The sequence below is a fragment of the Anoplopoma fimbria genome, chromosome 18 (genome assembly GCF_027596085.1).
Source record: "Anoplopoma fimbria isolate UVic2021 breed Golden Eagle Sablefish chromosome 18, Afim_UVic_2022, whole genome shotgun sequence".
In the NCBI taxonomy this organism is placed as follows: domain Eukaryota; kingdom Metazoa; phylum Chordata; class Actinopteri; order Perciformes; family Anoplopomatidae; genus Anoplopoma; species Anoplopoma fimbria.
In genome coordinates this window covers 9,707,261-9,723,207 of record NC_072466.1, presented here as the reverse complement: position 1 = coordinate 9,723,207, position 15,947 = coordinate 9,707,261, and the positions used below count along the sequence as shown (strand labels likewise).

At 38.4% G+C, this 15,947-nt stretch overlaps 1 protein-coding gene across 1 annotated transcript in view; it reads right to left on the bottom strand.

Annotated features, from left to right (window-relative positions):
- fig4a (FIG4 phosphoinositide 5-phosphatase a) overlaps positions 1-15,947 on the bottom strand; it is a 44,853-nt gene that overhangs the window by 18,981 nt on the left and 9,925 nt on the right. The window contains 9 exon segments of the mRNA XM_054618495.1: positions 3,059-3,225; positions 3,979-4,127; positions 4,637-4,682; positions 6,642-6,758; positions 7,327-7,460; positions 9,049-9,146; positions 12,418-12,580; positions 13,556-13,656; positions 15,278-15,406. Of these exon segments, the coding sequence (XP_054474470.1) occupies positions 3,059-3,225; positions 3,979-4,127; positions 4,637-4,682; positions 6,642-6,758; positions 7,327-7,460; positions 9,049-9,146; positions 12,418-12,580; positions 13,556-13,656; positions 15,278-15,406 (1,104 nt within the window).

Sequence of the window (15,947 nt, the reverse complement as noted above, 5' to 3'; positions counted from 1 at the left end):
TTCTTTGGTTGATGTGCGAAATTGCAATCAATTTCACACGTCAATATATATTTTTTAAGTTGTTGATTTTGTCAAGTGTACTTTCCCACAGAACGTGAAGATAAAACTGCGTAAAGCTGAGGATTTTTCTGAGCCTTCGCACTGCAATCAATCAATCAATCAATCAATCTGGTTGTGCTTAAATTACATTGTACAACAATACAAGGCCAAGACGCACCAACAACTTCACATGGAATCAGGCAGATGAACAACACCTTCTGGACAGCACAGAAAAACAAACAAAGTCTGATGAAATGGCAGGACGATTATTTTATGTCTCCTATTTATGCAATTATTCCTGTAATGCATAAAGCTATGAAACTACAGCTGTCTTTTAATTTTCTATTGCAAACCTAAACAACTTTCTTCTTGTGTGAGCGAGTCAGCGAGCTATGTAAACTGTAGCGGATGATAGAAAAAAGTTTAAATATTTTATCATTGGATGGCAACGCTGTTTACTGTTACCAGTATTCTTTGTTGGCCTAAACAACCTTTACTGTCCTGCTTTTGTACACTGAAATGATATTGGGTTATGCCTGATTCAATGTGAACGTCACATTATTCCTTTCCACCTTTACAAAGGCAACGCATACAAGATCAACTCCTTTGGTTCTTGAATTTTGCAATAAAAGCCCTAAACATTTGTTACTGTTTACCAGAGGGAACTCAAATTCACTCAGAGCATTTTGCTTAAAGGAAACTCAATAAATGATCTTACAGTGGGTTAGGCTAGATTACAATTTAGCTGAGAGAGCCTGCCACACACTGGGTCAATGTGATCCGGTAGTTGGTCCTCAACCTATGTGAATGTATTCCAACTTTTTACTGAAAAGGTTCTGCAACTGTCGCAAAGATTATTTTTACTTTTCTTGCCATTCTATATTCTATTTTGATGCTTTGCAGGTGGTGCAGAGGCATAAGTCAGCATCAGGGCAACCGTCATCTTGGTGAATGACTTCAAATGACAAGACTTGACAAAGGTCATGTAGTTACTGAGTGTGCAGTTCGTAGAATAGTGACTTATTGTGTATTACAGTCTGTGTGTGTGTGTGTGTGTGTGTGTGTGTGTGTGTGTGTGTGTGTGTGTGTGTGTGTGTGTGTGTGTGTGTGTGTGTGTGTGTGTGTGTGTGCTGTGTTATATGAGCCTCACTTGACTTTTTTCTGAACAAACGTTCTGCAACTTTCCCAGCTCTGCAACCAACCAATGATCTCAATTTTTTATTTTTTTTTCAAAATTAAGTGAATGAGAAGAGTCTAAAGCAAAGACACAGACAGGAGGTCGACTTAGTAGGTCAAGTAGCACAACTCTATTACTCCTGATATTACAACTCCAGTATTTTTCAACCTGGAACCCATGTTCCCATGTTTTTGTGTCTAACTTACTAATAGGGACAACTATTTCTCAGATTAGTCCACTTTTGAACGAGAGCACAGTAGACGGCAGCCACCCACAGTCCGCAATGTAATGCTATCGGGGCATGCTGGCACTGTCATTTACGTCACTCATTTTTTTTGCCCCTGACAGGCTCAGACTGTTATTTGAATTGTCTGACATAATATGTAGGAATACATCAGGTGTAGCTTAGTTTTATCAAAAAGATTTTCAATGTCATGGCTGAATATTTATATGACTTCGACAATGTGGATCAACCAATACATACTGATGAAGAGCTTGTACAAATTGAAGAGATGACAAGGGGGAGTGACAGTGAGAGAGAGAGAAAGAGAGAGAGAGAGAGAGAGAGAGAGAGAGGAGAGAGAGAGAGAGAGAGAGAGAGAGAGAGAGAGAGGCAACATGCAAAGTATAATGAACCAGCTGCTGCAGGGCCTTGAAGCCTGAGAGAGGTATTGTTCCTGTGACCAGTACGCCTTCAGAGGAAAAAGAGACCTTTTGATGCCCATTATTCAGAATCCACTAGGAGGCTTCTCCTTTAGCTTGAACACAATAACAAACAGAATTTTTTTTTATATTTCATTATAATAAAATAAAGAACATATAATCAAACTAAGCCTGTCAGTGGCAAAAATAAGCACTTTAAGTGAACGTAACGTTACATTGACGCTGAGCAATTGGCCCTACAGCTTGTTTCAAAGATGCCGGCTACAACTTTGTCCGTCAATAAAGGACCAATTTCAAAAAATATTGTCTCCATCAGTTAGAAAATACACAAAAAAACATGGAAAAAATATCAGATCTACCCTTTAATACACAGAACACAACCTTCCTTTTTATATTTGGGGCTACAGATGCCACCTGTTGATGTGGACCAGTCACTAGTGTGTTGTAGAAACACTTTAGTACAGGCATGGACATTTTCATCATCGCACTGTGTCAACCAACTAACAAGGGTGTAATTTTAAAATATTAGAAATCCAAATTGCAGGCACAGCAAAGCCACTATATCAAGTACTGATTGGCATTTAAATCCTAGTCGCAAATTGCAAAACGGATAAAAACATAAATTCAGCCTCTCCAGATAATATCGGAAAACAAATGCCTTCGAAATATCCCTTATCCCAGTTGTTGACAATAATTTAAGAATTTATATTAAAAGAAAGAAAAATGTTATTGAATTTTTTGAAGACGTTGATACCGGCACCCACAGTCCTCAGGGAACTATGCTGGATCTGACTGTGTGGGCTTAGAAGTTGATGCTAAAATGGGTATGTCCAGATTGTCATTGTAAAACAAGGTGTTACATCACAGGCTGGGGGAAAAAGTTTGTACTTAGTCGTATTGTGGTAACTCAATATGATTTTGTACGATGTGCTGTCGAGTGTGTGTGTAAATTACTCCATGTTATGTGCTGGGTCCCTTTTCCTGTTTCAAAGTTACAACTAGTCTATTTAGAGAAGCCGCAAGCATTCAAAGGTGGGAATATAGAAGCACAAATTGGTCTAGATTTCAGGATAAAATGGAAGGAGTTTGGTACACATGATCAAAATGACAGATTGGTGACCTGTATTATAATACAGCCCCTTCATAATTATTCTTCGTGCATGTGTGTGAGAAACGCACCTGAGAAAGCGTTGCTGTAGTAGCGCGACAGTGTCTGCATGATGTCCTTAGAGTGTTGTGTCCAGGGAGCGATCTTGCGGTAAGTCTTGACCCTGTGGACCAGCTGGGAGCCGCCGTACTGCAGCGACAAAGTGTCTCCGTGGTCCTCATACAGCTCCTCAAACAACCTGGGCCACACAAACACACATAAACCACACAAAAATATACATTAATATTGACAATGGTCTTGATGTAAATCTACATTGTTGTTTTTTTTATTTAGTGATTTGAGGTATCTGATACACAATTTGCTATGTGTTTGATTTTCTTTGTATGTATTTGTCTACTTCTGTCGTACAACATAGTGGCATATCACATGTATGACTCCTGTAAAACTACCAAAGAACTGAGAAATCTTATTTAGGTGTCTTAATATATACATAAAGTAAGCTGTATACAATTCCAGTTGAAAGGCTCTCAATAAGACACAACAATAAGACAAACATTTCATGGTGAATGTTCTCCCTGATGCATTTACAGAGGCCCACATAGACTTTGTTTCTTCTCCACAGGGACCTCAGTGAAAAACAGGATGTGCGAAGCTATTTCAGTTTCCAAGCAGAACTGGATATAGGTAGCAGAGGGAACAGAAGTGTGGATACATGCAGCATAAGGTGGGGAATAATGGCAAGTATTGTGATGATGAAAGAGAGTGCAAAATGGATTTGGTGCAGCAAATAGGGTTACAATAGCTGTTGCATTTGCTGCTTCTAATGGGTATCTAATAAGTGAAAAATAAAAATCTTAAATGGAGTTTTTAGACACATTTCATATATATTTCTATAATGACCATCGTTTTTACTTTTGTTCAAAACACATATACCAAATGTATTTAATATAAATAATAAAACTTATTCAGCTATAGCAAAATATATGCTTACCTCACACAATCAGTATCAAACTGGAGTTTGGGCTTGTCAATCATTCCCAGTGCATAAAGCTGATAGGCCAGCGCACACTTCCCCACCATGAACTGGGCAGTGTTTGTTCGATCCAGACAGTCCACGCAGTTCGTCCTCAACACACCAGTCTACAACAACAAAGACTGGAGAAACTTACTAATGGCACTTCATTCATTTACAGTATGTTAATGTATGTAGCCAGACAAATACTATTTGGAAAGGTTATTAATGGGGTATGAATAGCAAACATATCCCCATGCATTTACCTTCTGTAATTGGTTGCAATTAATCGCAATTTACAGCTTCCATAATTTTAAAAAGATCACTGTATGTAAAGGTTTTTCATAAAAACTAATTTGCACCTAAATGCATTGGCATAGTTTTGAAGCTATAGCAATGAACGCTGAATCGCTTTTCAATAAAAATGATAAGAAAAGATGATTCCTTGGCCCTGAACTGATTTGTGGGTTTATTGTTACCTTGCATAACTCAATTGATAAAGTCTCCATTAGAAACCGCTGCTATGTTGTTTTATTTTCTTATGTACAAAAGCTGCAAGTGAGACACAAATTCTGGAGAATATTTGCATTGTGACACGAAGGTTCTAGCAACGAAAGTTCTTAGATTTGTGACGTACCTGCACCCGTCCACTGGCTGTGAGGTGTCCACCTAAATCTCCCCACCTGAAAAATTACATTTAAATCAACTTAAAGAATAAAATACTGGATCCACACAAATGCATAAAAGTGCACATATAAATTATACTCTTCTGCAGGCAAATTTACTCATCTTTTCCTCCTACAAAGAGGTGTGATCACTGTTATAATAGACATTATATATAAGGCTGAACATAATGCACTAGATACAAACATACAGTGCCGATATCTTAACACAATGAGCCCCATTAGGACTACAAGTACAGACAGAGATATTCAGCAGACGGCTAAGGATAGACACAGAAGGAAATGCATAACTTTGGTGCTTATATGCAAACCCAATCCAAAGATGTGAAAATTACAACAGTTCACATTTCCCAACATGATCTAAATCATAATTAACTACTATTTTTATTCTCTTTTAATGCGAGAGTTAGATGAGAAGCTTGATACCACTCTCATGTCTATATAGTAAATCCAAGGCTACAGCTGGCAGCTGGTTATCTTAGCTTAGCATAAAGACAGGGAGCAGTCCAAAACATTTGCAAATACTAAAGTGTAACCCCACGGTAATCCAGAGTTTTAAAAAAATGCTAAACTAAGCTAATTGACGGCTGGCTGGTGCCTTAAATTTAGCATACAGATCGAGGAGTGATATTATCATCTCACTCTTGGCAAAAAAAAAAAAAAATTCCAAATGTTAAACCCTTTAATGGCATTCTTTATAATAAAAGTCCAAGAAGAGTCAGATACAGAACATGGTCCATTTCTGGCCCTGGTTCTGTCTTTATTAGTTTTTTCTCCTCAATTCAAGACACTCTCATCCATCAATTTGGATCAATCCATGCACAACAAAAAACACTAGCAGGCAAAGTAAGAATATCTGTGAGGAAAGACTCCCTTTAAATTGTTTGGAGGGGGAGCTCGTCAAACAAATAGCTGTTTTAAAGCAAAGTGCATCTCATTGTGGCATGAACATTGTGGCCTGATTAAGACCACTAAGTGATTATAGTTGAAGTATTGAGTGTGTGTCTAACTAAGTGTATGCCTAAAAGCAAGGTTGGTATGATAAAAACAAGACAAACCAAATAGAAATCTCTGATTAGCTTCATTATCCGTGTGCTAATTCATGCATGTAAGGAAGGCTACAGCTGCCATAATTACTAAAGTGAATCTAAGTAGAAGTTTAGGAGATTTTTGTTTGTGTGTATATGAGAGCATATGTGCATGAGTGCGAGTGTGTGAGTGTGCATAACAAAGAATGTGAGATGGCATTGGGGAATGCAAAGGAAAGGGTTATTAGTACTTGCCGTGGCTAGGTCGTTGGGTTATGTAACAGAATGGTAATGTTGGGTTAGAGTGATTAAGACATGCTAGCAATGGAAGAGCCACGAGTTAAGTACATGGACGGAAATCTACTCAGCTCGTTAGCAGCAAACTCTCTGCGACAAAACTGTCATCAGGCATAATTCCCATTAAGAATTCATATCTGGAGAGTTTCAAAATTAAGCTGTGTCGATAAATGTTTGATTCTGAATATGTTTGAATAGAAAATGGATAATACACCACCTCATTAAGAAAAATAAGTCTGAGATGCAAGTGGCCTGGCCTAGCACATGGTACCTTCTTCTTACACTTTCTCTCATATCACTGCTACCTTCTCTCTTTTCAACCTGATATGACCTCTAATTATCTAAATAGAGTCCAAAAAGTGACAAACGATGTTAGTAATGAGCAGTTTCTGAAAAGGTGTCATTTTAGTTTTAAGGTTTGCTTCATTTGGAAGTGTAATGCAATAGTTTGAGTGTTTACACACAACACCCAAGTGAACACAGCTTGAAATCTGGTCTGAAGTGTGTGTGTGTGTGTGTGTGTGTGTGTGTGTGTGTGTGTGTGTGTGTGTGTGTGTGTGTGTGTGTGTGTGTGTGTGTGTGTGTGTGTGTGTGTGTGTGTGTGTGTGTGTGTCAGTGTCAAGGAAAAGCTCACCTGTCGTCTGGTCTGATGGTATGACAGTAGAAGTCGGAGCGATTAATGAAGAAACCTGTGCGCTTAACCACATTCTCTGCTATCATACTCAGACGGTCCAGAACATTGCACAATTTACTACGAGAAAGAGAAATGGAAAAATCATTTAAATATTTTGTTCTGCTGCTGTAGCTGAGTCACTGTGATGATTTACAATAACTTTGTCTTTTTCATTCATTTTTTTCAAGGCTTTTAGAATTTAAAATGTCTAGTGACAAGCACAAAGAGTGCACTTTAATTTATGTTTTGAAATGTAATGGGGTTTCTGCACTTTTTCCATTATTAACACAAAGCCAAACAAGGTTCAATTCTGGGGGCTTTTTCACAAAAAACAAAAGGTGCAACCTTTTACAAACATATGCCATTATTCTAGTTTGTAGCGTGCTAGTCACTTTGAGCCGCTCATCATTCACACTAACTCGAGCAAACTATTCCCTCTTGCACATTTGGTCTGAAACCACCATGAGTCATTGTTTTATACTGGATGGACCCTTTAAAAATATATATCTTAAAAAAAAAGAAAGATGAAACTTTTAAGCTTTCTTTATGTCTAATTCAGGGAAATAAATGTCCAGTTTCCTCTATATTTCATTTACTAATATTTAAGGAAAAGTTCAACACAAACAAGCATATTAATGGTCCCCACCTCTTGGTATAGCGGGCCATGTCCCAGGCAATGTAGTCGATGCTGTTCTCTGGAGGGAGGAACTGATTTAGGTTGATCACAGCTGGGTAGAGCTCTTCACTCAGAATCTTCTCATGTTTCCTTTTCTCTCGTTTCTGTAGCACAACGGAGAGAAATACGTGTATCACATGTATGAGTAACTCCCCTACCCTAAGGGCTAGGAAATTAGGTTTCATGGGGACACCAGCACATATAGCCTGACATGTGGTATCAGTTCAGGTCTTCACCGCAGTCTTCTCGGATTTAAATCAAGACATCTGTGTAGCTTCATTGCTGTTGGTTTTATTGATCTCAAGTCCAGATATTTAATTACTTGGTAAACGAGGAAAATAATATGTAGAAACTAAAAAAAATTGTTAATAAAGTATGCACACACTCTCAGTCAGCCTCTGTGACCTGTGGTCAAACAGTCCATTAAGGTATTGCTCCATGAACTTATTTCTGCACACATTATGCCTTTTTGATTGATCACCCTGGGTGATAATGGCCTTGGAAGCATCATTTAGCAGCTCACATCTCCATCCACACATCCAGCAGTGGCAAAGCAGCACAGCAATCGGTTAGATTACGGATGCATTTCCTATTCTATTCAGCGAGGTCGTTTCATACAGTTTTGGCATGTACACACACACACATTCCACAGATAAGAGACTAGAAATACGCTACGTGCGCACATATACTTACAAATACACACATCTGCTGTTTACAGTAATAATCATGATTATAGGTGTGCGAAGGTTCAGTTACAGATCATGAATGATAACATGAATCCAAACAATCATACATCTACATACAAGATGGGGCTGGTCATGGGCACTGTTTTGGACAGAAATGTGTACTGTAATTATTCTAATGTAAAGGTTTACATAGTAAAATGATGTGCTTAACAGCTCATGCTATATCTTCTCTCATCTTTCAGTAAATGTTATCTCCGGCATTAAAAATAAATGGACTCAAATTAATTTGGCTGGTTGCAAAAGTGGTTCACATGCTTGGCCATGTGCTCCCTTCCACTCTTCCTCTCTTAACATACAAACATGCACCGACCCATGACAAAACCAGGCACCCATCCCGGTGTGAAACCGCCATGCCGCTGGGAAGCAATGGACCGACATGACTTCATGGTTGATTGCGTGTGTGATAGAGAGTGTAAGTGTGTAAGCAGGGTGTCCCCTCCCTTACTCCCCGCAGTCTGATATCACATGGCTGTGGCTTGTGCGGTCCTGCGATTGGTCCCTCGCCTCACAGCTCCCTTGTGAGTGACAACGTGAGCTTGAAACCAAAGAGTGTATGGCTGTGTGCCTTAGGTTGTCATGCATGTGTAGGCCCGAAAAGGCAATGCAAAAATTACTGCTACAGCACTAGAGAATAGCGTTGCACAAAGGGATGAAGATGAAACTAAAAGAAAATCAGCATGCAGCAACTAATGCAACCTTTTGTTTATTTTAGTGTATTTACTTAACATGGAATGGCTTTAAGCATTTTTTTTATCGTTATACTTTTCAAAGCTTCGTCATAACCATTTGTTTTGATTTCATTATTTTTCATAATATAATATTTTTCATAACAGAGAGCAGTTGGATGATTAATTCTGATTTTTTTGTGTGTGTGTGTGTGTGTGTGTGTGTGTGTGTGTGTGTGTGTGTGTGTGTGTGTGTGTGTGTGTGTGTGTGTGTGTGTTACCTTGACCAGGTTGAGGATGATGATAGGAGAGCCAAACCTCTGCAGCATCTGGTCAAAATGGAGCGCAGCTACATGGGCATATGGGTCAGCTTGGTCCACTGTAAGATAAATAAAACCCATTTTTTTGTGTTTAGGGAATACATGGTATCACATGTTGCTAGGTGGTTAACGTGGCATCTTAAAGATTTTCATTTAAATAAATGTCTGTTAAGTCACTGTTGCCGCAATGGTGATTGAGCCTAGGGCCAACTGATGCAAGTTTCGCAATATTTATATATTTGCAGTATTACAAACTGTGTGTCTGTCGCGACATTCACAGAAAAACAGTTTTTCTCCATTGAAAACAACATTAGCACTTTACTGTGCAAACTTGAAGCTCATGTATCAACAAAAAGATTCCAGACTGCTGAACTTTAGCACAATTCCATTGTTTCCATTAAAATATAAATTCTAAAGCATCGAGGAAAATAAATTGTGTCTTATTTAATTGGATTGAAGCTGGAAGTCTCTGCTTAAAGTGTCAACAGAATCCGTTTCATTTAAAAATGTAAGAAACCAAGAGAAAAATTTGGAATTCTGAAATTCAGTTTCTCCAAACTCAAGCTTCATCACTAGAATAATAAAGAGTAAAAGTAGGTCAACAACATAACTTGTTTTAATAGGGCCAGTCTGCTTACAATAGAGACAATGAATATGAACATATAAAAGTGTAATACTGGACTGTAAAGTCGAACGGCACACTGAGCCAAACAAACGTGCTTCTGACCCGCGCCTCTGATCCTCATTGTTCACGGTTTCAAACAAACAGTCACTTCCATTACATTCTTTATTTTAAATGACTGTTTAATGCCTCCATTTGGCTCTCCTGCAGAGCCCCACACCTGCAGCCAGCAGTCAAATTGGACCGGTGGAGCAGCCAGGAGAAAGATTAAAGGAAATAGGTCAGATCATGCCAACTTGTAAAAACTGACAATATAAACAGGAGCTCAAACTCTTAGTTTACACTCCACTATTTCATCATCACTTTGTCCATTGCACTTGTACTCAGGCCTTGGGGGTAGTTGTGAATTTACATCACCATACACCCTTTCACATTCTTATTGTACCCTGGAAAGGGAATGTTAATAACGACAATGAAGAAAAGTGACCCAATAAAGGTCATCTTCATAACCAATTTGTCCACTTCAGAGCCATTATAAAGACACATATATATATATATATATGATGCACAATGCGATAATGATGCACAATGCGATAAGGACTATATGCACAGACACGTCCCACACTGACCTAGATTTGTCTAACAGGCGTCAGCCTCTGCAGCCAGCATATCACTCACTTGGCTGCACCTGGTTTTTACATGTTGAGGCTGCATTTTTAGTTTCACAACACTCAAAGTGGTGGTAGACTAAGAAAGCACAGACAGGCATTAGTCCAACTGACATAACAATTACTTATCCCCTTTGTAGTCAACGTCAAAGTGATTTTTCAATGTATTCTTAATCGTTTTTTTAATAATAAAAAGGAAGGAAAAGGTTTTTTTGAAAAAAATAAAAAATGTCTCTTGCAGTGGGAACTGTAGCTTACAAGTCACTGGCAAACGTTGTTTTGTTAGAAGTACAGTGTTGAGAAGTGAGGACCGAAATGACATTTGCAGGTACGTTTTAAAGGAATAATTAAAAAAGAAGAGAAAGTAGAGAAAGTGAACCGAGTATACTAATCACAAGGAGAAACATGTTTAAAACTACAAGCACTAATACTGTGAAATATCACCCAATGGTGCAAAAATTTGACAACATTTGGGAAATGTCAGATAAGGACCGTCTTAAAGGATCACAGAGGTATCTCAGGGACACGCTCAGTGTCTCTATCTCACAGAAGTAAATGCCAACTGAGGATGATTTAAATGGCAAACTGGGAGGGTAAAAGATCATGATATAATACAGGCATTGTACCCATGCAAGTAACAATATCTTCCTGCGTACACAAACCAGAAACACACAAAGCAGTCTCCAATGTCATCAGTCTCAGGGACCTGATCACCTCCCTTTGGCCCTGGATTTGTGTTTGTATCCTGCTCATAATGAGACAAGAGATGAGAACCAGGAGGGGGGTGTCCTGTCTTCACCTATTTCATTCTCATTTTTTTTATCTTTGTCCCAGTGGGTGAGAGGAATGGCCCTTGTATAAAGCCACTTTCATTTTTAATGCAGTTTTTCCAATTACATTCTTCCTCTGTCCCCAAAAGGTTATTTCTGGTCCTGGACAGCTGCTAGAATGAATACATTTAGCATTATAAACATCAATAGTTAAATACCTACTGTGGTACTGTATGGCTGACCACTAAAAGAGAATATACCTGTATTTTTCATCTGTTATCTGTCTTTATGTATCAGGGTGAAGTGGATATGAGAAAGATCTTCCATTAAATCCTGAGAAGCTTTTCCAACTCTATCTTTTCCACTATAAAGAAGGTGTTGAGCACCTTAAGCAGCAAAAAGCCAATCAATAATCCAAGCCAGGATACCATTTTTCTAAGATGATATAATGTGCCTTGCAAATTTTTTTTACCCCCTAAGCAATTTTTCCTATTTTGTTGCATTACAAGCTGGAATTAAAATTATTTTTATTGGGATTTTATGTAATGGACCTACATAAAATAGTAAAAATTGGTTAAGTGAAAGAAAAACAAAAAACGTGTTCTGAAAAAGAAAGAAATTTTAAAATGTGTTTTCAAATTTCATGACATGTTTGTCAACAAAAAGTCATCTGGGAGACACAAACATGTTTTCTTTAAGCTAAGTCGGTTTTCTGTCCACTCAAGCTTACTGAAGTGCACGGCTTGAATTGGTTCGATGGACCGTTCTCCACTGTGAAGCTCTCTTTGTTGCCTCTCTGATTAATGCCCTCCTTGCCTGCAGTGATTATTGGTCCTCCCTTGGCAGGTTTGTTGTGGTGCCATATTATTTCCATTTTGTAATAATGGATTTAATGGTTCTCTGTTAGATCATGGGACAGATCATGTGCCACTTAGATTGTACACAGGTGGACTATGTTCAACAAATTATTGGAATTCTGAAGGTAATTTGGCAGCACCAGATGGGGAACAAATCACTTTTCAGTCTTTTTTTGAACTGTTTTTCTTTTTCAATGTTGCAATTTTAACCAATTTGAGTAGATCCATCACATAATATCCAAATAAAAAAAACCATTTTAATTACTCGTTGTGATGCAACAATATAGGAAATACATCAAGGGGGATGAATACTTTAAAGAGGCATTGTACAATATACTACCAAATGCTGATACGGGAAAACAAAGAAGCTATTGATGTGCAAAGTAAGAAAGAAAAACAGTGTTCATTCTTACATCGTATTGGGGGTTTTGGCATCATGGTGGAAATGTCCTGGGACCAGTAGAGCGGGACTGAACCTCGCACCTGGACGTATGAGGAGTAACTTCCTGCTGTGAAAGACATCACTGAGGCGTCATGGACGATCTGCTCTGTCTCAACCTCATTAGCCACATCCCCCTGGAAATAATAGAGAAACACAAAGGTTGGGAAAACAAGCTCACCAAAAAGGACAATTTCACAACTGTTTTGGAGTTTTCCATCATATTAGATGATCCTTATCAGCCGATGGGGCTTGCCAATTTCCGAAAATTGGAAGATGTTTAGATTTCCATTTTTTTTTAGAAATTCTCTTTAATGTTGACTTGTCAATCTGAATCTTGATTGTTTCTATCAGTGGAGGAAGATCATGTGATACAATCAAAAGCACAACAGCTATTGTACTTAACTGCTTTTTCCAAAGACAATAATAAACTTAGGATTTCAGCTTATTAGCAAATGCCATGAAGTGCTCAGAAAAAAATGGCAATAGAAAATAATGGAAACAGAAACAGCAGTTGAGTTGCTGTTCTGGAACTTTTGATCAAATCACATGGTGTTCTCCAGCAGATCCACATGATCAAGGTCAACAAGAAAAATACTCTATTAAAGCGCTCAGGAAAAAATGGGAATTTTAACATCACTAGTCTGAAACAACCGGGTAAATTCCATCTGCTGTTTGATATCACACAGCAGGATAACCGAAGGTGTAATTGATAATATTAACAAGCGCTTTCAGGGGCTATTGTGCATGCTGGCCCACAATATAAATAACCCAGGTGCTTTTCCTTCTGTGACAAGTAAAACAGTCTCTGATGAACGCCAATCAGGCAGTGTGCTACAATGACGCATAATTCCAGTAAAGAAAATACCACAATAGCAGGTAACAGTGGGAACTGCATCCAACCTAATCTCAGGATGGCAGGACATCTATGTTTGCTCCTAAGTTTCTCCCACCTCCCACCACAAACCCACACACACTCATGCATACTGTAGGAAGAGGCAGCGGGTCAAATTAACCCCCTGCGATCACCCTGAGTCATCTCAATCATCCCGGTGGCCCTCAGCCTTGCCTCCGCTATCTATTTTTTCCTGTTGCCTCGGCAACAGCTGTACCTCGCAGTTGGCTCCTCTTTTGAGGAAGCGGGTCCCGGCAAATTTGCTAGAGCGCCTTGCAAAAAGGGTGATGTGAACCGGTCGGCCGTAGATCAGAAGCTCTGTAGTTGGTGGGTAAAGGAGGAATAATAATAACTGACAACAACACACAATCCCCCTACTAGTAAACATAAACAAACAAACAAACAAACACACACACACAGAGAGACACACACTAGAAATGCAATTACAGATAGCTTAATCTATTATATAAAATGAATCTTAAATTTAGTCTTATTTTCCATCCAACTTAAATCAGAAGGAGCTTAACATATACACGATTGAAATTATCATCAATGTTATTAATATCATCATTAACATCCTCAATAAACTCAAAAGTACATTTAAGTTTGTAATATCAAGCAGACCAATAAATTATTATATAATAAATTATTATTTTTTGGTAGACTAACCACTTTTAAGAACTCTGTTTCTACACGTTAGCAATGTCCCACCTTTCCCCCTTATCGCCTGTTTTCAATAAAAAAATGTTTTATGTTTCTGCCTGCTTCAGTGTCTCCTGATGCTCCAAATTTCTCCATTTACTCCATCGGCTGAGTCTCCTCTTATTGCATCCATCCGTCCTCTTATGCTCTCAGAAAAACAGCAATGCACGCTAAACTGTTTCCAGGAACACAATGTCACCTTGGCAACGCGCTTTATGATAAGAGTGACAACAGTGTTGATAGCAGCACTGTCTGTAAAGTGCATATTATATGATTTGTTATTGGCATACTTCAACTAAAAAAAACAAAAAAACTGGCATAAAATCATCCGTTCATTAAAAATTACTGATGAAAAATAACAGAGTAACTTGTTTTGACTGAAAGGCAGAAAAATTACACTGCACAATGTGATTTATGCAAAGATGAATTGATGGAAAATCTAAAACCTGAACCTCAGGCAGACTTTTACCCTAATAAATCAAACTGTTTTCTTCGTTCTAGTGTAGCCCTAAGCCACTCTGCATCAGTCACCCATGCATCAATACTACAAAAGGAAGTTAATCATGTGGAGCATAACTCTAATCCCTGGTCTGCAGCTTGTGTCAAAACTTTCAAGAAAGAGCTTGGAGTAGCAATAGCAGTGAAATGAAAGATGAAAAGTTATTCAAACAATCAAAAAAATATATAGGATTTGTCTTTGATCCAAAAAGAAAAAACATGTTTCATTAAGTATGCACAATGTTGCTGCCTTCTCCCTGTAGATAATAGATGGAGTGGTTATGCAAGTGCCAGTGTTTGCATACCTATTAACCGTTGCTAAATTGCCATACATTTTTGCTAAAGCCTTTAAAACAAACACAAATTACTTCTGCAGTTTACTGGTGAATCATACACTCTCGCTCACAGTGTTATCCACGGGCTGTGATGGATGCGGAGCAGCAGTTCAACAAGTGATGCTGAAGCTGAGAGATGAGAGGGAGTGCAGACAACGAACAACACTGTGAGATATAAAGCTGTATCATCTACTGTACTAGTGTGTAATCACAAATAAGTCAATGCTGAAAGATGCTATGTCCCAACAAAATGGTACACAGTTTGCATGGCACATTCTTTTTAAATCCAAAGCAACAAGTGGATCATGTAAATTAAAAAAACAAAAACACAGACACATAAAAGCAACAGCCAAACAATTATGCAATGCATGAACGAAACTGACTTGGCAATTCTCAAAGGATACTGGACTGGCCACAAAAGCCGTGGATTATATACATGAGCCAGTCATGATGCACAATGTCCTTGACTCGTTCCAGCAGCTTCCCGTTCCACACGTATTTGTAGTAGGGCTCATTCTGGAGGCCGTAAACCACTGTGGCAGAAGAGTAGGAACACATAAAACCTTAGGATCATTTTACTAAAGTGGGGTCAGATCAAACTATCAGCTGGGAAGCAACAAATGGAAAAAAAAACCTGCGGGGATGCAGGATGTGGAACAAAAGCTTATGTTATTGAATTACAATAAACAGGCCATAACACATCAGCCAAGGCTAGTGAAGTAGATTTTTAAATATATCTCATAGGACAAAACATGCAATCCTGCAGTACAACAAAACTTTGACTGTGGCAAATATCATAGTTTTTAAAACATTTTTATTTTATTTTATCATTAAATTAAAGCTATAATATTCACACCAAAAAACAATATATAGACTGATACACAAATTAACCCTCTCAATCATCCATTATGACCCACTAGAAGTGTGTGGTGTTGTTTGCATCTGCCTGTATTTTCCCTTTTTTCGATTTTGCTGTGTTCTGGGCGTTTATAGGCATCAGAAAAGGCCATTTGGAACCCAAGTGAGGGTGTAACTCCCTGCCATAAGCAGGATGTGCAGCCCATTCTCAATTCC